Source organism: Lytechinus pictus, chromosome 1 (genome assembly GCF_037042905.1).
Source record: "Lytechinus pictus isolate F3 Inbred chromosome 1, Lp3.0, whole genome shotgun sequence".
Taxonomy (NCBI): domain Eukaryota; kingdom Metazoa; phylum Echinodermata; class Echinoidea; order Temnopleuroida; family Toxopneustidae; genus Lytechinus; species Lytechinus pictus.
The window spans coordinates 30,326,387-30,346,817 of NC_087245.1; the positions used below are offsets into that span (position 1 = coordinate 30,326,387).

General features: G+C 38.1%; 1 protein-coding gene and 1 long non-coding RNA gene across 2 annotated transcripts; one reads left to right on the forward strand and one right to left on the reverse strand.

Annotated features, from left to right (window-relative positions):
* The first annotated feature begins 342 nt into the window (after positions 1-342).
* Positions 343-2,816, forward strand: LOC135155669 (uncharacterized). The gene is made up of 3 exons (XR_010294839.1): positions 343-522; positions 2,105-2,229; positions 2,731-2,816. It is a non-coding gene; the product is annotated as an uncharacterized LOC135155669 (long non-coding RNA).
* Positions 2,817-11,589: 8,773 nt separating this feature from the next.
* LOC129260779 (adhesion G-protein coupled receptor G6-like) lies at positions 11,590-20,173 on the reverse strand. The gene is made up of 3 exons (XM_054898752.2): positions 15,959-20,173; positions 15,082-15,254; positions 11,590-11,886 (listed from the first exon to the last, which is right to left on the reverse strand). The coding sequence occupies exons 1-3, from the start codon at positions 18,527-18,529 to the stop codon at positions 11,664-11,666; spliced, it is 2,967 nt and encodes a 988-aa protein (XP_054754727.2). The 5' UTR covers positions 18,530-20,173; the 3' UTR covers positions 11,590-11,663.
* Positions 20,174-20,431: the final 258 nt, after the last annotated feature.

Below are 20,431 nucleotides of genomic sequence, written 5' to 3' on the forward strand. Positions count from 1 at the left end.
AATACCGTCGGGACTATCATGACATGCCTGCAGGTACTGATGATCCATGCGACACTGAATGGCATACACAGAGATACGATCTTACGTATACGTAAGCTCCCGAAGGGAGCTAGAGAGGGAACTCTTTTCGCGCGTTTTTGATTTTCCATAGGTTTTGTACATAACAAACATGGCTGCCATTTGGCCAATTTGAAGGTTGATTTTGGAAGGTCAATGTTTAATTCATGAGTAATGACGTCAAAATACGCATAATGCACTTGTACGATTGGATAAAACGCTAATGTTTTATTCATGTCCTTATGCATTAAACATTTTTTTCCTTCCCACAATTCCCTACGATATCTGTGCGAGGTGTCGTTCTTTTTTACTCTGCGAAATTCAACATTTGAAATACAATAGCAAGACTAATTATCTGTTTATAGAATTAGTATCCGGAATCATGATTTCTGAGTGAAATTCAGTTGAGCAGAAAATGATGAGGGAACATCTACATCAAAGTAATGGCATTCCATACAAATAAAAGTAAGTTAAGTTCAATTTCGTGCTTTGATCTCGGTTGTAATTGTAATGTGTTTGCTGCTGGGGTTCGGCGTCGCAGTCAGGGCCTTATGTACCGTACCGTACTTTGTGTAGTTTACTACGGAAACCACAATTTCCATATTTCCATTAAGTTACTGAGATCTGAATCCGGATCTGACTGACATATTTTCTCAGAAAATAATAGTTTTTCGTAGAACTAAGTTGGTTAATTAGAATGCTTCATGTCCGTCCTTATTAAATCTGTATTTCAGTACATTGTCATATATCAGGGGTAGATGTGGACTTGTTCAGTAACGGCAAAGCTGCATTAAATCTAAGCCAAATAATATAGTCAGACTCAGAGTGGGAAATGGGCATTGATACCGCCGGTGCCAGCCGGCTGTAAAATTGCCGATGGCGATGTAGGCTAGGTCATTAGGTGTTGGGAATTAATGTCACTGACAGTGACAAGCTTGAGTTGAAGTTTAAAGTTGGGCCTGAGCCTACTGATTTTTTGACACCGCTATTCCATCTTTATATGAATCAATATAATTCTCTGCATTTAAAAAGAAATTAATTTTAAATCAATTATTTAAATGAACTGGGGCCTAACTTTAGATCTATTTGGAATGATTATTGATATCGGTAGATTTACCACTGCCCACTGGTGGAATGGTTTGAGACAGATTTTAACATTAGTCTTTTTTTACTAAAAAGTAAGGCCCTAGGATAGGTCTAACTTAGATCTTGATTTCTAAAAATGAAATTCTAGATCTGTCTGGTTTGACTTTTTCTACGAAGATTTAAATTAACTTTATTCTAGTCCCTGCCTGGACCGTTGGACTAAAATTATATAACGGAGTTAAATGATTCTTATTTTTTGGGGACAACATTTCTTTGTCAGGTTTCAAACTGCTCAGTTATCGTATACCATGAGTGCAATTTTCTTATGGGAAGGGGTGACAAAATTTAAAGTGCCCCATTCTGAATTTTATAAGTATACTATAAGTAGAGAGAGGGCTGATCCAATTGATTTATCTTTATTGTCCTCCTCACTTGACCATATTTATGGTGAAAGGCAAAGGGTCATTTAAACTTTCGAGCAAGCTAACTTTTTTTAAAAATCAAACTTAAAGAGGAACTCACTAAGATGTAGAGATTCACATGTTTATAGATCTAGACGATTTAAAAAAAAAAAACAACGAATGAGCGAGAGCTAATTTATCACACAAATAATAATTATCCTACATCTGTCAAAGCTGGCTTGGTGTATAAGATTGACAAAAGGCCTCGCTATAGTAGGCCACGTATATGCTTGAACCATTTACTGACTCTTATTGACAATGAAGATGGTCAGTCGAAACAGAGCCAGGTAGGCCTATGCCTATTTCGTCAGTGGAACATAATACATAGAGAAGGAAGTTTTCGGTCAAGACCAGCTTTTTTTCTAGTTGGGAATATTCATAGGCTTAGGATAGGACTAGCTGGAAATTTTGAAAATATTGTTTTAAAAGAGGAATTTTGTTTATCACCTCTAAAATTCTAAACTGTAAAGTACATGTATTGTGTGTATTTTGAATTGCAGATCCAATGGGATCAAGTTCTTAGCAGTCCCAGCCCAGTCAGAAGTACAAAGTCAACTACCATTTACACATCACCAAGAGTTACAGTCTGATGAGGAACAGGATATTTGAACTGAAAACTTGTAAGGTATGCTTGTTTTCGTTAAAAAAAGGCCTCCTATTTCTTTTTTATTGGGGGGGGGAGGGCTATAGCAAGTAAAGCTCCGCTGTGAGTAAATATTTTTTTGGATTCAGATTCACCAGTATTTCCATTCTCATCAATGCATACTTATTGTCCATGTCTCTTATCTTATCTACATGAGTCATATGTGATATCACTTTAAAACTCAGTTACTTTGTAGACAGAAATAAAAGAGGACAAAATATTGAGAGTAATTTTATGATACATATTTGAATGAGTTTACACACTTAATCAAAAAAGTTCTATGAATAATGCTTTATAAATAGTGATCTATGATTTTTATCTGGCTATATAGATTACTACATGTGCATTATCTAAACAATATTGCATGGAAGATTAGGGCCTAATTAAAAGTTTAAAACTTCTTAATAAACTGAACTAGATGAGTAAGAATAATTTATATCAGCAGCTCATTTTGTTCTTTTCTTTTTTGTGTTTACCATGCAGGTTCCGCAGGCAGTTTGAGTATCACCAGGGCAGATTATAAGAAGAAATATGGAGGCCAAGTTCATAACAAGTAGCTACTTCATCACAAGTACACATTTTAAAAATTGAATGAATTTGAATAAACATGTCAATACATATTGAATGTTGCTTGGACTACACATCTGTAGAAAAAAAATTGGAGTATTGATATTTAGGTCCATAGGTTTCACACAAGATTGAAATATTTTACCAAAGGGCACACCTACCCACCCTTTATTAATGTTATAATCATCTACATGTAGTTGTAGTGAAAGAACTGTTAATGATATAAGTAGTTTGAAAGGGATAAGTTGTATTCTGGTAATATAATCAATTCAGAATGGGTCTTTACTGAGTTCTGGGCTATGTACATGCCTACAGACATACATAAGACAATAAGAAATTTTCATTGAAAATGTGCATACTAAAAAAAACAAGGTGACAGAACAAAATCACTCTCACTCCTGGACCCCATTTCATTAAGTCTAACCACTACTCTAACTCTTTGCCATTCTGGTAATTACCATGGAAACATTAAAGTAACAGATCAACATTGAGGTTCCCATGCTAGTTGCTAGTTACAATTGGGGCAAATTTACCATAATTGACGTCTTTATGAAACAAGGATCTGTAGTGCTGGACATTAAGCTGTTGAATTTATTTTTGGGGGAAGTGAAAAGTTGCACTGTTTTGTTCGTTTTTAATCTCTTTTTGTTCTTGTAGCACTGTATTGTTCATGTCCCGTATTATGAACTAAATTAGCTCTTCAAATGAAAAAAAAATTGTTGGAAATAGAACACAGCTCTAGCAGCACTTCACAACAATAGACAATAAGCAATTTTGTTACTAATTTACTAATGTGCAGATTTGGGAAGGCACTCTTCAGAGAAATGTGGCAATGTGCTCCCTTTTTTGTGAAGTGCCCTCAGTTAGATTAGCACGCTATTTCTTGTCAGCAAATGCTGAAAAAAAATTACTTGATATTTGAGTAACCGACTTTGAGAGAGAGGTATATCGTTAATTTTTTTAATGACATCCTTGATGTCCCCTTATATTGACTATATAAGGCTTATCAATACCTATGAAAGTGATTTTTTTAAATTTGTTTTCTCTAGATTTTACCAAAAAAATTACATCCCCTCCCTTGTAACAGCCTTGCAATTTCTGTTGCATTCATTATATGCATTTTGCTGATGTAATGTGATGCTTTGGCGAGAAAAAGAGGATAGGAATATTTTGATCACATATTCAGAAATTGATTCCTTAATAAATATTTTAATTTGAAATATACTTTCTAATCTTGATATTCGTGATTTATTTATTCACATTGCGTGAAAGATATGTGATAATGATGTTATTGCTACCAAACTGTGTTGTGATGTAGGTAATGATGATAATGAAGAATACTTCTATATGACTGGAATATGATGGTGCTACTGATTGATTGATTGTGTTTGTCAGGTATCTATGGGTATAATACTAGTACAACAGGTAAGAGTATAACATAAAGTATCAAAATACCATGCATGCATGGCAAGATAGCCCATAAAAATATGGCATACTGTGACATTTTAAGATCAGGTGCAGCCAAATTAGATATTCTTCCTAAAGAGATAAATGAGTTTGATTTAAGAGTGGGATAAAAATGATATGAGAATAATTGTTTGCTCGCATGATTATGTGGTACATGTATGTGTGTGTGTGGAAGAGAGAGGGGGGAAGGGTGGGATCGATGGATAGATTTTGGGGCGGGCAGGTACAAATAAAATTTCATCTTGTTTGGAAGTGACCTTTTTAAGATAGCCTTGATGAGAGTGAATTCATGCGGGGGGAGGGGGGGTATTGGGCTGTCTTAATTTTGCTCCCATCCCAAACTCAGAATTTTTTTTTTTTTATCTTTATAAGATTTGCACCAGATTGTTCATTTCAATTTCAAAATAAAGACAAAATGGCCTTCTAAATTGCTTTGCTCTCTTGCTCAGATTTCTCTGATCATTTTAAGTATTTACCCCCCCCCTAAAAAAGAACCCAAACATATAAATAATTATGGCTATTAATGATGTGTAATGAAAATAATATGCAGTGATGACTGCATGAATAGATCGAGCAAGCAGATCCCTAAGTTCAATTCTATTAATGAATTCCTTGTAAGCTTCCACATTTCTTCAAGGGAAATAGCTATAGCAAATAAATAATTTTATTAATTGATGTAGTAATAATCGCGACAGGAAAATATGTAAACAAGGAAAGATGAATTAACAACTGAATACCGGGGGTGAACGGGGGAATGAATGACATAATCTACTTTATTAATATTATTTACCAAAGACGCAACTCTATAATCAATCACGTCGCGCATTATGCTAATTAGTAACAATATACTTATTTGCATATCTTTACGCTGTGCGCGCAGGCCAATTATGACCACGCCTCCGTTTCGCTGGTGTGCCATGAAGTTGCGGTGTCCATAGGCTTGTACGCGAAAAATGGGAGCAGTGTGCACTTTTGACCTTCCAAAATTTCCCCATGTCTAACCGGATGCAGAAGCGGAGTTTCACCCCCCTGATGGCATAGAGAAATAGCGCCCTCCAAAGCTAGAGTGACGACAAAATTAATTTCAGCAATGTCGTCTCCTCTTTCATTGAAAATAACACTGACGTTCATTTGTCAATAATAATTTAATCAAAAGCTTATAATTCAATTTGTAAATTAAAGTATTTCATTCCGATGGGGGCTAAATCCACTTTTGACCAAAATTGATTTTAAATGTAAATATATGTTTCTTAGACGTAGGAATAAAATACACGATAGAGGCACTATATCGCATTTGAAAACATTTTGAGGAAGGTTGGCAAAAATTGATTACAAATTTCAGCTTTATTCCAAAAGGAGCTAAATCCAAAACAGTTTCATTCCAAAAGGAGCTAAATCCACTATTATGATTTAAGAATGGTCAATTTTACCACTTCTCCTGAAGTTGTGCATTCAGATTGTAAAGTACTTGTTGTGGATACAAGTTCACGCCATCAGTGCAAATTTGGAGATTAATAACAGAGTTATACTGTTATTATGTTATTTTGGATCAAGCTCATTTTGGAATAAGACATGTCTAAAGACAAATTTGAAAATATTCAAATTTTTAACAATTTTTCAATTCGTAATTGATAAATGTCAAAAAAAGATGTAAAATGTGCTCTGTTACTAATATTTATGTATTATGGAGCGTTGTGGCCCAGTGGATTAGTCTTCGGACTTTGAAACAGAGGGTCGTGGGTTCGAATCCCAGCCATTGCGTAATTTCCTTCAGCAAGAAACTGATCCACAGTGTGCTGCACTCAACCCAGGTGAGGTAAATGGGTACCGGTAGGAAGTAATTCCTTTAAAAGCTGTGTGCGCCATGAACGCCTAGCTTAGCCGGGTAAAATAGGAGCGCCTTGAGCACCTAACAAGGTGGATATGTGCGCAATATACATACCCTATAATATTATTATTATTATTTCGTGTTCAAATTCTATTATTAAATTTTTTTGATCGCATCATTCTTACTTTTAGGAGAGGCTTACCTTTTGTGTACATTTATTTCAGTGTGCCCTTCCGTCTAATTCTCCAACTCCCGAACACATAATACACACACCAACACTCCTCACGTAAAAACGTATCTTCCTTTCTCTTTATTTCTCTCTTTTTTTCCTCTCTCGTTCTTTATTTCTCTGTTTTTTCCCACTTCCCCTCTGACCCCCCTCTCGCAACACTTCTTCGCTCCGCATCGGCCCGTCTTTCTTTCTTTCTTTCTTTCTTTCTTTCTTTCTTTCTTTCTTTCTTTCTTTCTTTCTTTCTTTCTTTCTTTCTTTCTTTCTTTCTTTCTTTCTTTCTGTCTGTCTTTACCCCCCCTCCCCTTTCTCGCAACTCTTCTTCCTCTCTTTATCATATTTATCTTCCCTTTTCTCTATATTTTTATCTGCCTGCCCCCCCCCCCTCTCTCTCTCTCTCGCACCCCTGCTTCATTCATTGTCTTTCATTGTCATTTCTTTTTTTGTTTTCGTACATACATAAATTATGATTTCATCATGAAATGCAATGAAGTTGTGTGTGCGGGGGGGGGGGGACTTATCTTTCAATAACAATGGAAGGAATCGTTTGGAAATAATATTTGACAGTTTTGCAAGTATATCTGGATTAGAATATAAATACAGAAAAGACATGAACGTAGCTAGACAATGTTATAGAGGCACCCCTCTCGAACATGAAGGGAAAGGAATAGGTTTTGTTTTGGGTTGTGTGGATATGTCTGTCTTTCTTTTTTTTTTCTGATATTGTTTTAATGATATTATCTTGATCTTTCTTTCAGTACTTGTATCTTGATGCGTAAATGAAATTATTCGTCAATAAATCTAAGTGATCACTATGTTTTAATGAATTGAGGAATATAAAAATCAAATACGAGAACATGTGGGTGTTTCATAAAGCTGTTCGTAAAGTTACGAACAACTTTACGCACGACTGGAACATGTTCTTAGGTCATAAACCAATTACATAGGGATATCACATAGCATAAGAAAGGATCACCAGTCGTGCGTAAAGTCATTCGTATCTTACGAAAAGCTTTATGAAACACCCACCAGGACCTTTAGGTCAAAAATGATAAAGAAACATTGTATTCTTTCGAGTTGGTGGGATTTATTAATTTCCTTTGGTACGAGCAGTTCAATAAATCACACATTTACAAGAAAATGAAGTTCATATCAATCACAAAATCAATCTCTTTGCACTATGTCATCCATATTTACACGGCAATCCTTTATAAATATATACAATCTTGTTATGTGCATATGCTGGAATAAACACTACTTAAAATACTCAACAATTTTGTTGTTCATGAGAGTTCATGAGAGCTATAAAGTAGCTATACCCTGGATAAATAAGATTTAGATGCATTATTACTATCATTATTATTATTATTATTATTATTATTATTATTATTATTATTATCATTATTATTATTGATGATGTTGTTGTTATTATTATTATTATCGTCATTAGTAGCAGTAGTATAGTAGTAGTAGTAGTAGTAGTAGTAGTAGTAGTAGTAGTAGTAGTAGTAGTAGTAGTAGTAGTAGAAGTAGTAGTATTACCCGGGCTCTACAGAAGTAACCATGGTCAATGTCGTTCCAAAGCGGGTTACCATTCATTCAAAGTATAACCTTTTTTTTTGGGGGGGGGGGTGAAGTAATATGAGGATGTATTTACATTATCACGCTGATGGCTTGCGTCATCGCATCAGGTTGTCGCGTCCGGTCGGGCAATTATGTAAAGGCCCTTTCACAATTGACGTACGACCATTTGCGACCTTTTGGTCGTGCGACAGGCTGCAACAGGCATTAATCGCTAGTCATCTCATAAGATCGCACAGAGGCTTTCACAGTTGCAACAGCTGTCGTACAACAAAAACAACCAGTAAACCCCGTTGCACGAGTAATTCGCATATGCTCTTATCGTGCTCGTGCGATCACATGCGAGTGTTGCACGAGGAATGGCGAGTGGAACGGTCGCATACATGCGAATGAAACGTAGTGCAATGTTGTAAGCCGTTGCGATCGGTCTTGCAACAGTCTTATGGCCCATATTATTATCGCAACCAGTCGCAAGACAGGTCTCTGTACATGTAGGTCGCTTGCACATGTGCAAGTGTTGCACGACCTCCGGTGAAGTAAATGCGACTACTTAGTTGTGCCACCTCTCGCACCAAGTCGTACAACGTTGAACAACACTTGCACGATGATCGCCCGACCGATGGTACGACCCCGGGTACGGCCTGATGCGAGTGAATCGATCGTATTTGATCGCGTTCGGATTTTGAACATGTTCAAAGTTCAGATGTGACCAGTCACGACTACCTCGAGTTCGTGCAACCGTCTACAACGACTGCGAGTGCTCGCAAGACACCAAGAGATCGATCGTGCAACAACAAGAAAAAACTGTTGCAGGCGGTCGTAAACTGGTCGGACGTCAATTGTGAAAGGGGCTGAACGGTCGCATACATGCGAATGCAACGGTAGTGGAATGTAGTAAGCCGTAATTTCGATCGGTCTTGCAACAGTCTCATATTATCGCACCCAGTCGCAAGACTGGTCTCTGTATGTCTCCAGCACATGTGCAAGTGTTGTACGACCTCCAGTCGACTAAATGCGACTATACTTAGTTGTGCCACCTCTCGCACCAAGTCGTACAACGTTGAACAACACTCACACGATGATCGCCCGACCGATGGTACGACCTGTTGCGAGTGAATCAATCGTATCTGATCGCGTTTGGATTTTGAACATGTTCAAAGTTCAGATGCGACCAGTCACGATCACCTCCGACCACCTCGAGTTTGTGCGATCGTCTACAACGACTGCGAGTGCTCGCAAGACACCAAGGGATCGATCGTGCAACTACAAGAAAAAACTGTTGCAGGTGGTCGTAAACAGGTCGTACGTCAATTGTGAAAGGGGCTTAACCTGACCATTCGAGAAAGGGACCCCCTAAATTCCCGAAAGGTCGGAGCCAGTTCACCCGACGCTTTCAATTTTCAGTCAATATACGAATATTCCGATCAAATTTTCCCGATGTTTTGTGAAATTTGTTAGCCAAATCATATTTAGGGTCAGGTAAAAATTGGCCCCGACCTTATGAGAATTTAGGGGGTCCTTTTCTCGAATAGTCGGGTAAAGTGATTGCCCGACCGGACGTGATGTGATGACACAAGCCCCGACACTGTATCCTAAAAATATAGTAAATTAATTCGTTTCGCATTAAAAAAAAGGTAGCCCGAGTCAACATTTGTCGGTTCTCATCAGGAAACTTATAATAAACAATACATCAATGATATTCATATTAAAGATATTCATATTAAAGATATTCATATACCGGTATACATTTTACTTTTTGTGCCATAATATTTTTTTTCCCTAATTTTATGGGTACGTAGCCTTTAGTTGGATTGACATAAGGTCGATCAAGCACATAGAAGATTAGCCCATGATATTTTGATTCTTTCAGTCCATTCAATATGCTTTTGCATTATTTGAAATAGGTATTGATGAAAAATAGGTCATTACTATACAAGGTTTCCTTCAGCAAGAAACTCGTCCTCATTGTGCTGCACTCAACCCAGGTGAGGTGAATGGGCACCCGGTAGGAAGGAATTCCTTGAATGCTTGAGCGACTAGGCAGCTCAGCTTAAGCCGGGGTAATAATAGCAGGGCCCGCTGGTAGAACAGTTTTCGAAACTGAAGTGGCTACCCTGGGTAAATATACCTATATTATTATTATTATTATTATTATTATTATTATTATTATTATTATTATTATTATTATTATTATTATTATAATTATTATTATTATTATAAGGTTTGAGGACTCTCTCAGAAATTTACTATCAGGGTAATGATCAAAATCATGGATCTTTAGCACCTCACAACTTCTTAACTAAACAATATTAGTAAACCTTTTAAATTATTAAAACGTCGTGACTCATGATACCAACAATTTTCTAGTGAACTTATTTGTTTTGATTCAAAACTTTTCTATTGGAACCATGTTACTGTAGTTTACACCAAAAGTTACATATGAATACAGTATTCAGGTGATATTTTTTTAGTACAAGGTAAAGAAAACTCTACTCCATTTTATATAGACGTTGAAATGTCATATATTTCCCTCATCTCCAATTCACATTTCTGTTCTGATTGAAACTTGATTTCAGTGTAAAGATATCTAAACAACTTCTTGTTCTCGTTCTCGTTGTTCTTGATGATGACATTATTTGGCAACATTCAATTTCTTCACCAAAGTTTTCCGCAGAGCATTACAATTGACCCTGCATCGATGGCTGTGTGTACTTTTTGGAGGATGTAAGATCGTTAACAAACATTCTGGTTTACATTTCATAATCATCAAGTTGTCATCAATTTTATCACCATCATTTTTATCATCATCACTGTCACGTTCAACGTCAACCAATATATACCTAATTGTCTACTTGTATATTACCACTGCTACCCCGTTCCTTATTGATCACTTCCGGATTCACATTGATCCTTTCAAAAATAACTTGGAGATATCATAATGACAATTATGGTTTATAATACTACGTAGAAAAAGATCAGCGGTAAATAATAGTGTCTTACGGTTCCTAGCGATTGGCGGCTCACATAACTTCGATCACCTTCCATCTAGCTGTTGCCTCATCCGGGGGGGGGGGGCACTTACATTGACGAATGGATACCACGCGCCACTAAAAAAAAACACGTAAAACGGATTTCTTTTTCTAGATAAGGGTGCCAAAACACTAGAATAATGAAAAACGGGTATCTATTTCGCTAGGAAAGCTATGTGTTAAGGGTCAAAATTGCGAGGGTGTAAAACGACCAAAATGTTTTATAAAGGATGTACTTTTTTGCCCCAACAGTCAACACTACGGGTTTTATGAGTCCGATTTGTGCGAGGTGTGTGAGGTGGGGCCGTACTAAACCCAATGATGTATGTGAGGGTAAAACCGACGTCCGTGACATTGTTTAGGGGTTCAATTCAGGGAATACTTGCCAAGGGTATCGTTTTGTTTCCAATACTTAATTAACTTACTTAATTAAGAGTAGGGTAGGGTTTCACACGCCAATACTTGTGAACGTGTGCATTTTCAGAATATGGAAAATACTTGTTTAGGGTACTTTTCGAGAACCCATGGTCGCGCATGGTATCCACTCGTCAATGGAAGTGCCCCCCCCCCCCGGGGGGGGGGGGGGGCTCATTCTATACCGTATCATCGCTTCTCTTTGGAAACAGTACTTTTTTTTATCTTTTTCACGGTGCAGTCCTATACTGTCCAACTGCAAGGCTGACGACCGATAAAACCCGTAAGGCCAAGTCATTGTTCACACTGGTGTGATTGATAATTCAGGAGCTCCATCAATGTCTGCGTCAGGTTCTGCATCTTCATTGCTTTTCAATTTTAACTTGCACTCTTCCATAGCTTCTTCGCCCTGGCAGATGTCACCGCTGAGTTCATCGCGACTCCCATCTTCCCGTATGCACCGGTGATGACCGCTCGAATTGTTGGTAGTACGTGTCACCATCTTGGAACATCTCTCACGGAATCTGGAATGGGAAGGGGGTAGGATGGCGATGGATGGTAGTTGGTCAAAGAAAGAGATGACATGACGAGGGGGAGATAAAAATACAAATACAGATTGCTACCATAATTTTGAACGTACGCACTCAAAAGTTATCTATCTGAGTTTAAGACTGAACGGAGAGTAAAGAAATAGAGGGAAAGAGAACCACAAAACATACGCACAAACAGAGGGAAAGAAAGAAAAGGGTGAAAAGATTATTTCGATTGAATTGAAAATTCAAGTCTTAATCTTATTTTTAAAAATGTAAACGTTTGCCTTTATGTTGATTTCTTGATCTTTATCGTGAGCTGTCATCATCCCATTCTTAAAGATGCAATAGCGCCGCCAGATAAGTCTTTTGACCACAGGTGAAAGAATTCCTGTCTGGAGCCACTAACATTGACGAGTGGATACCATGCGCGACCAAAAAAACAAGTAAAAAGGATGCCTTTTTCAAGATAGGGCACGTTACGTACGTAACGTAATAAGGGTGTAAAAAACGCAAAAATATTGAAAAAAGGGTATCTATGGAGCGTTGTGGCCCAGTGGATTAGTCTTCGGACTTTGAAACAGAGGGTCGTGGGTTCGAATCCCAGCCATGGCGTAATTTCCTTCAGCAAGAAACTGATCCACAGTGTGCTGCACTCAACCCAGGTGTGGTAAATGGGTACCGGTAGGAAGTAATTCCTTAAAAAAGCTGTGTGCGCTATGAACGCCTAGCTTAGCCGGGTAATATAGGAGCGCCTTGAGCACCTAACAAGGTGGATATGTGCGCAATATAAATATCCTATATTATTATTATTTCGCTCTAAAAATATACGTGTTTAGGGTCAAATGTGCGGGGTTGATAAAACAACATCGAAATGTTTTATAAAGCCAAAGGATGTCCTTTTTGCCCTAACACTACGTGTTTAGAGTCAGATTTGCGCGAGGTGTGGAAGGTGGGGCCGTACTAAACCAAAATAATGGTGTATAAAGGTAAAACCGACTACCGACCGACCTGTGACATAACAATAAAATATCGCAGTACTTGTTTAGGGGTTCATTTCAGGGAATACTTGCCAAGAGTACCGTTTTGTTTCCAATACTTGTTGTCACGTTTGGAAAATGCAAGAAAAATAATTCATCATTATTCATTTAATTTGAAACACCCTAAAATCAGGTGTGCAGTTTGAAGCATAAAAGGTTATGACAGAGAGAAATAAATAGAGATAGAACGAATGATAGAGAGAAAGAGAGGAGGGCAGAATGTGCCATTGATGGTTGAGTGATCAATCCAGATGCCTGGTGTTCAATAGAGTGCTAGTTGTATTGTGTGTAATGCATCTTGCCTAGCAATGAAAAGGAAAGTGGTATTGCATTAACCATTGTTAATGAACCTTAAACATGTTTTGCATGACTCTTTTGTATTAGCCTATGTGTGTAGATAGATAGCTGTTGCTGCTGTATTAGGAGAGTGGTGAGAAGACACACCCTATGAATCTGTCTTGGTGTGCAGAGGTGCGCATTACCAGTTCTAGCCAAGAGATAGCTGGATTATTTCTGGTGATATTTATTTGAAAGCCAGAAGATGGCATTTTTCGTTGAAAGGTCTTCTTTACACTATAATTTCCAAGTTTGTCCCCTACACTTCCATCGGTGAGTGATCATTGGGATATCGTTATTACTAAGAAATGTGACTTTGTAAAGTGATGTATTCTGTAAAAGTTTAATTGGGCATTGTAAATGGTGGAAAGCCCGATAAAATAATAATGATAAGATAAATCAAAATTCTATCAAACAAATGAGATTTTCAACAGACAGATTATTTTCATCTAGTTGAGTGCTGTAAAAGAAATGACTTTTAAGTATCGTTTACTTCAAAGAGAACACATATTATATATTTGTTTGTGCCTTTAATTGTTTTGTACTTTAGATGGCACATTACCCAGAGCTTGGGATTTTGAAAACATCGTTGTGTCCTCCTTCCAAGTGTCAATGAAGATTGGTCAAGCAATTGGACATTCGAACCAAAGTGCATGGCGTCGTAGAGTGGATACTAGTTGAACATTCATCACATCATGGTGAGCTGTATCAATTCAAATTAGACTGATGAACAATGACTCTAATGAGGAGTGAACTACTTCACACTTTTGAGAGTGATCACGAAACCATTGATAAATTTTGTCAACAAGTGATATGCCCAAATGTTTTGTATTGGCCAAGATTTATTACAGAGCCAGTGAAAGCGTTACAGCTTGAGTTTAGTTTGATTATACAGTATAGTTTGAGAGTTTATTGACTCTCCGCATGGAACCTGTGGGTATTTCTGATCCACATCCATAGTAATATTAAGAGGATTGAGAGATGGGAGAGAATGGTCATTGGAAGTGAGATATGTGGACAGTACAGGTCCACTACTCATATTTTATGACAGATCATTGTATTCGGAAAGAGAATTATCACTTAGAAATTGGAGTGTAGTCATGGTAGTGAGGAACTACAAATAGTAACTCCTCATGTGTTCAACTTGAGGGGATTGTTTAAACCCTAAATTCCATACTGATACTGGTATCGTTGACTTATGAGAAATTTGTAAATGTGCGCACATAATATCCGACAAGTAGTTTAATGTATACGAAAAGACCGTATCACCGTTGTGTAAGTGGTGAATTTGGATACTTGGAATTTGATTATGATTAAATGATTGATTTGTGGAGATCGTAAATGGCATGTGTTTGTTATCATTATTCTGTATTATGCGTACCATGTGACACTTGTTAAAGGGTGCATTTTCAGAATATGGAAAATACATCGCTGTACTTGTTTAGGGTCTCAATTCTGGGAATACTTGTTAAGGGTAGGGTTTCACACGCCAATACTTGTTAAGGGGTGCATTTTCAGAATATGGAAAATACGTGTTTAGGGTGCTTTTCAAGACCCCGTGGTCGCGCATGGTATCCACTCGTCAATGGAAGTGGCCCCTCCGGGAAGTCATGGTAATGATCCATAAGGGTATATCTCGAATCCTTCGTGGGATATTGTTTTATTTCCAAAAAGGCCATACAATGACAGCGTTATAACATAACGTCGGCTTTTTCCCAAACCAATAAGGCACTCCAAAATCAATGGATAAGTCCAATTTTGCATGAAGCCGATTATGCTCTTTATAGTATAATCACCTACTAATTTGAATTACCTGTTCACTTTTGTGCTCCAGAGTTTACATGTGCCTCTATTACATGTAAATGCGGTTAGGATGTAGACACCTTGAAGGCTGTTTAACAAGATGAAGACATACCAGAGAACCGTTATAGCTGCCCAAGCGGCGATGTAGGCGAATAGCCAAGTGAACCCCATTAATAAGGCGATCTGAGGACACAGAATATAGAGCATTGACAAATGTGCACTGTTAAAATAAAACTGTAAAAAAAATAGTAATTATCGAACACTATTTATACGATAGATGCACTGCAATCAACGTAAAAACACAATAGTCCGTTGTTTTTTTTTTACAAAGATAATTATATTTTACTTTGTTTTACATTTAACTTGTAATTCTACGTTACATATCACTGTATAAATACGCTTGGTTTGTTAAATCATTGTGCTGTCTGTTAGTAAAAGGGAAACATCCGGTACATTTACGACTTTTCTTTGTAAAATTACTAGTATTTTTAACACTGTATGAGAAACTCGACGTCAAAGATAACACAAGCAATAACTACACAAGAAGTTAGGTATCAACCGATCAAAGCAGTCCAAATGACGATTATAAGTTTGGATGAAATGTTAACACGAGGCTAGAATAAAGGTAATCTTATCATCATGGATAATGATTTTACAAAAGATATTGGCATCTTCGTCTCAAACCAACGTACTGACATCATTATCTTGCCCATCTAGGAATATCCTGTATTTTTCAAAAAACTAGGGCTATACGAATTCTTTCCCCCTTTTATATTGAATATTTAGACCTGGAAGAGAAAGCTTGATTTTACCAACCCGTCACATTCAGAAAATGTAACTACAAAAGATATAGCTGCATGGTTATTATAGACATACTGATCACGGACCTTGAATGAGACCATCGTATCTCTTCTCGTTTTTCTCCTTCTCCTTCTCTCGTCTTCCAGACCACTTCTCGGCGTTCTTCTCGAGAGGAACCCACTTACAATGTTAGTGAACATAGCAACGTTGACCAGCAACGTCAAGCCAACGGGTACCCCGAAGGCTAAAAGGTTCGCAAGACCTCCGGTGATCCAACAGCTCGCTATGGTCCCGTACTGGAAATCTGCATTGCTCCAGAAATCAACCGCGACACTAACTAGAACAACAACGAGAGGTGCTCCCCAGCCATAGGCGCAGTACAAAAGGAATGTCTTGTAGATCTTGGAGCCCATCACGAAACGCTTCCGCATGGAGCCTGCTCTTGTTCCGAGGCTCTGTGACAGGTGAAAGGCAAGAACATTGGTCCAGGTGAAGGCACTGAGCCAAGCGTAGTGCAGAATGATGGCTATCACGGTACAGATGGTATCGTTCTGTGTCTCACCAACCCCGAAGAGGAACAACCCTTGACCTACGAAAAGAGCGACAATGAGAGACATAACGGTCTTACCAGGAAGGTTCCGCATGGAGGGAAACACTAAGTAGGTGGTGAAAGTAATGAGCATGCTTATCAAGGAAAGCCCTAATCCGAAGCAACTGACAAGGATCTCTGCAGAAGAAAAACTGAAGATAGGTATCCTTTCTTCGGATATGGACGCCGAAGTATTCCCCAGGACACCGTGGCACACCAAGACTGTTCCATTTGCTGTAATCTCATATTGATTAGCTTTGATGATTTTCTCCGTCGGCAGGTATTTAAGCCGTTCCCGGCCGTTCTTTACAGGAACTACTATGAAGTCACTATAAGGGGCCGAGTCTACTGGACAAGGTACATGATCCAACGCTAAACGGTTGCAGGCCATAACTCTTTGCCTCGTATGTACCTGGGTACCTGTTTCCGTGAAACTCGTTACATATATAAGATTCTGAAGAATCTTTGCCTGGTAGTTAACGTTAAGATTTGTTGGAACACTCGTCTGGTTTTCAGTGACATTGAATTCTACTGATCGGGAAGAGTTCATGGTGACGTCTCGACATTTTCCTGCCCCGATGAGGTCACGATGAAGAGACAAGCACCCTTGTTGGAAATCTACGTTTAAAGTTTGGCATGGTAATGACTGGATTTCCAGTTGAGATTTGAAGATATTGATAAGACCCAATAAAGATGTCGACACCCTTGGGTCGCTGCTGTTCGTGGTAGTGATTGACATATTAGCTATCTTGTAAATATTGTCAACGGAACATTCCCCAACAAGATCATTCAAAGTGAAGGATAAGCGCACTCTCTGGACCTCTGAAACACATGTCAACCACCAGTCTATCATATCAGAGCACTCGTTAGATCTGAAGTCAAACTTGTTGGATATCTGAGTTTCGATACGAACACTCTTTGTATTCCTGAATGGTCCACATGATGTTGGAATCGTCGAAGGGATCTTGATACAGTCACCAAATGGGGTAAGATATCCCTTTGCGCAATTGACTACACGGCATTTCTCAAGAAAGATGTCAAAGATTTGATCCTGATTGGGACAAGGTGGGAATCCCAGCGATCTCTCTCCCTCGTGATTTATAACGTAATAGTCACCCTTTGAGAAGTCGGCTACTATCCTCAGTGAGTAAAATCTGATTTGAGGTGGGTCATACCGCACAATGTTGCATCGCACCTCGACACCTAGGTTACACTGAGCGCAGTACTTGTTCCTGTAGTAGATTCCATTTGCTGCTATTACAGACTGATATCTCCGACACAAAGTCCTAATCCGCTGGTCAAAGAAACTACTCGGACAATTAGAAACAAGATTTGGAAAGCACCGGCGGAGGGGTTTTGCTTTGGCTGGCTCAGTCACAGTTACATCGCAGTATTTTGTTGCAAGTGACACCCATTTTGTAAACGTACCCGAAGTCCCTATTTCGGAGTTTACTGTCCATAACCCAGTACTGTTAAATGATGAATTGCATTTGGAAAACTCAACGTTCCAGGATTTAATATTCTGTATGCTCAAGCCATTACAGAGAGCGCAAAACATATTCTTATACGTGAGTCCTTGATGGTGGTATACAGGTGTATTTAATATGATGTCGCGGTTTTCATCTTCACACATCTTGCGATAGTTCCTATCAATGTCTGAAGACATCTTTGTAGGACAAGATGCAATAATGTAATATCCATATTGCAGCTTTTCGACTGGCCTTCCGGCACTGATGATCTGCCACTCCTTTTTGTCGACGAAGTTCTGCACCCTGACGCAGCTGTATGTAGCATTTGTGCTTGTTATTGAGGGTGCTTGTGAGTGGATAGCACTAACGTGAGTCCTGTAGCGACTGCACTGGGTGTGGTCTTTGCAGCAATCGTTGAAGAATGGACAATCTTGGTCACAGAAGCAGAGTGGAGGGCGCCCGCTATTTCCTTCTGTCCAGGGACATTGGCCACTGCAAGTCTGTTCTGGCGTGCATGTCCCACCGATGTTAGCTGGAAAACCTGCATAGTGGAGATATAAACCGAGAATGTCAGAATGAGACCTCTGAAGTGTGTACATGCAAGGAAAGATGGAAGTCACGAAATATATTTGGTATGAGTGAAAGTATGTCTGAAATGGGAATTTTGTAAAATTATAAAATTCTTTCTAGCAGACGCGGACATATTGGTAAATTTGTCACTTGGTGACCGAGTATCTATTCGATTAAAAATGAAAGATCTAACTACCCTATTGTAAAATATCATACCTCTTTGGCAGATACAACAGGCATGACAGGGATTGAATCTCTGTCCAGATATTGTCATTTTAGCTTTTCACCATTTAATTCAGAAAAATGGCATTGGTTATGCATAGGAATTAATGTGACAAATTGAATACTATCCCTTTAACTTTATACCACACTGATACAGTCGAGTATCATTTTTAAGACAGGTCTTTCTATGAACGAAATATACATATCTTCCTTATCATGCTTATTAATATCTTAAGATTCCATATGCATGTATTATGGAATTGTTGAAAGTAACAAAAGATCACGACGACGTTCATTAAAAGCCAGGAGTGTGGCTATTATTGTATTTTACCAATATGAGTAAAATTCCCGCTCCTAGCTTCTCACAGGTGTGTTGTTTAATTATTGCAGTAATTTGCAGTCTCTCTTTCCTCCAATGGTATCAAATTTTGGAATAAATAACATAATTCAATCCAGGAAAGTGCTACACTATCTACAGTAGGTAAAAAAAACTCCTTAAAACAAACTACTTAATGAAATATAGGATCTTGCTCTGTGTGTGTGAGGAGGTGTGCGTCGGTTGCGTGTGTGAGGGTGTGTGTGTGCGGTATGTTTGTATGGGTCCCTGCATGCATAATTGCTTCTTGAATATGTACGTATTTCATTATCTACTACTTGTTTCTATTTCAATTACAAAAATTGTCTTTGTAATTATTTTGTTATGTATTTAATGTAACGGGCCATTTTTTTTTTTACAAGTTTCGGCTTCTCTGTTGGTCCTAACCATTTGACTATAGGCCTATATAAACCCCTCAAAAAAAGTTTGGAAATCTGTGTTTGGCCATTAATTTCTCCCAACTCCCAAGTTTACACAATGCACATTTTACATCATTCAAAAGATCATTCAATTCTCTTTAAAATGATACTATACTTGTTATGATCATGCCATCACAAAAAGAGCAGGATTCAAAAGTGTTGGATGAGGTCTGAATTGAAAAGCTGCAAAACGAGCAAAAAAGGTTTGGGAATCTGAGTTTGGCCATTAATTTCTCCCAACTCCCAATTTTACACAATACACATTTTACATCATTCAAATGATCATTTAATTCTCTTTAAAATGATATCATGCTTGTTATGATCATGCCATCACGAAAAGAGCAGGATTCAAAAGTGTTGGATGGGGTCTGAATTGAAAAGCTGCAAAACGAGCAGAAATAGTCATGAAGGGTCAATACAGAACATGATTCTTTTGTCTGTGTCAATAGAGATGAAAATCCATTCAAATCAAGCCCCTGCTTCTGTAGCGATGGTTCTGTGAGATAACATGGTTTGAGTCGTGGTTTGATATACCCATACATGTTTGTTTGTTTGTTATGTGTTTGCCTGTGCAGAGGTGTGTTTGATTCCATATTAATGTTGATGTTAAGGTGCATGAAAATAATTAAAAGAAACCGCTGAGAAACTCACACATCACCACTGAAAAAAGAACAGTGACTTTCAATATTGTGTCATTTTGCAACTTCTGAATTTTGACCTTGCCCCACATTTCAAGGCACTGCACCTCCATATGAACGATAATCACATCATGTAGGGTATCATTTTAAAGAAAACTAAATGATCTATTCATTGATATTAATTACACATTGATATTTACTAAACCCATGAGGAATTATCGATCAAAGTCAAAAGAAACCGCTGAGAAACTCACTCATCACCACGGAAAAAAGAAA

What these genes read in the sequence shown, in the direction of transcription:
- LOC129260779 (XM_054898752.2), bottom strand. Translation starts at nt 18,529, where the DNA reads ATGTACACACTTCAGAGGTCTCATTCTGACATTCTCGGTTTATATCTC. An exon ending in ATACGATGGTCTCATTCAAG is followed by an intron (nt 15,255 to 15,958) that starts GTCCGTGATCAG and finishes CTGTGTCCTCAG; the next exon opens with ATCGCCTTATTAATGGGGTT. An exon ending in TGGAGCACAAAAGTGAACAG is followed by an intron (nt 11,887 to 15,081) that starts GTAATTCAAATT and finishes TTCCCATTCCAG; the next exon opens with ATTCCGTGAGAGATGTTCCA.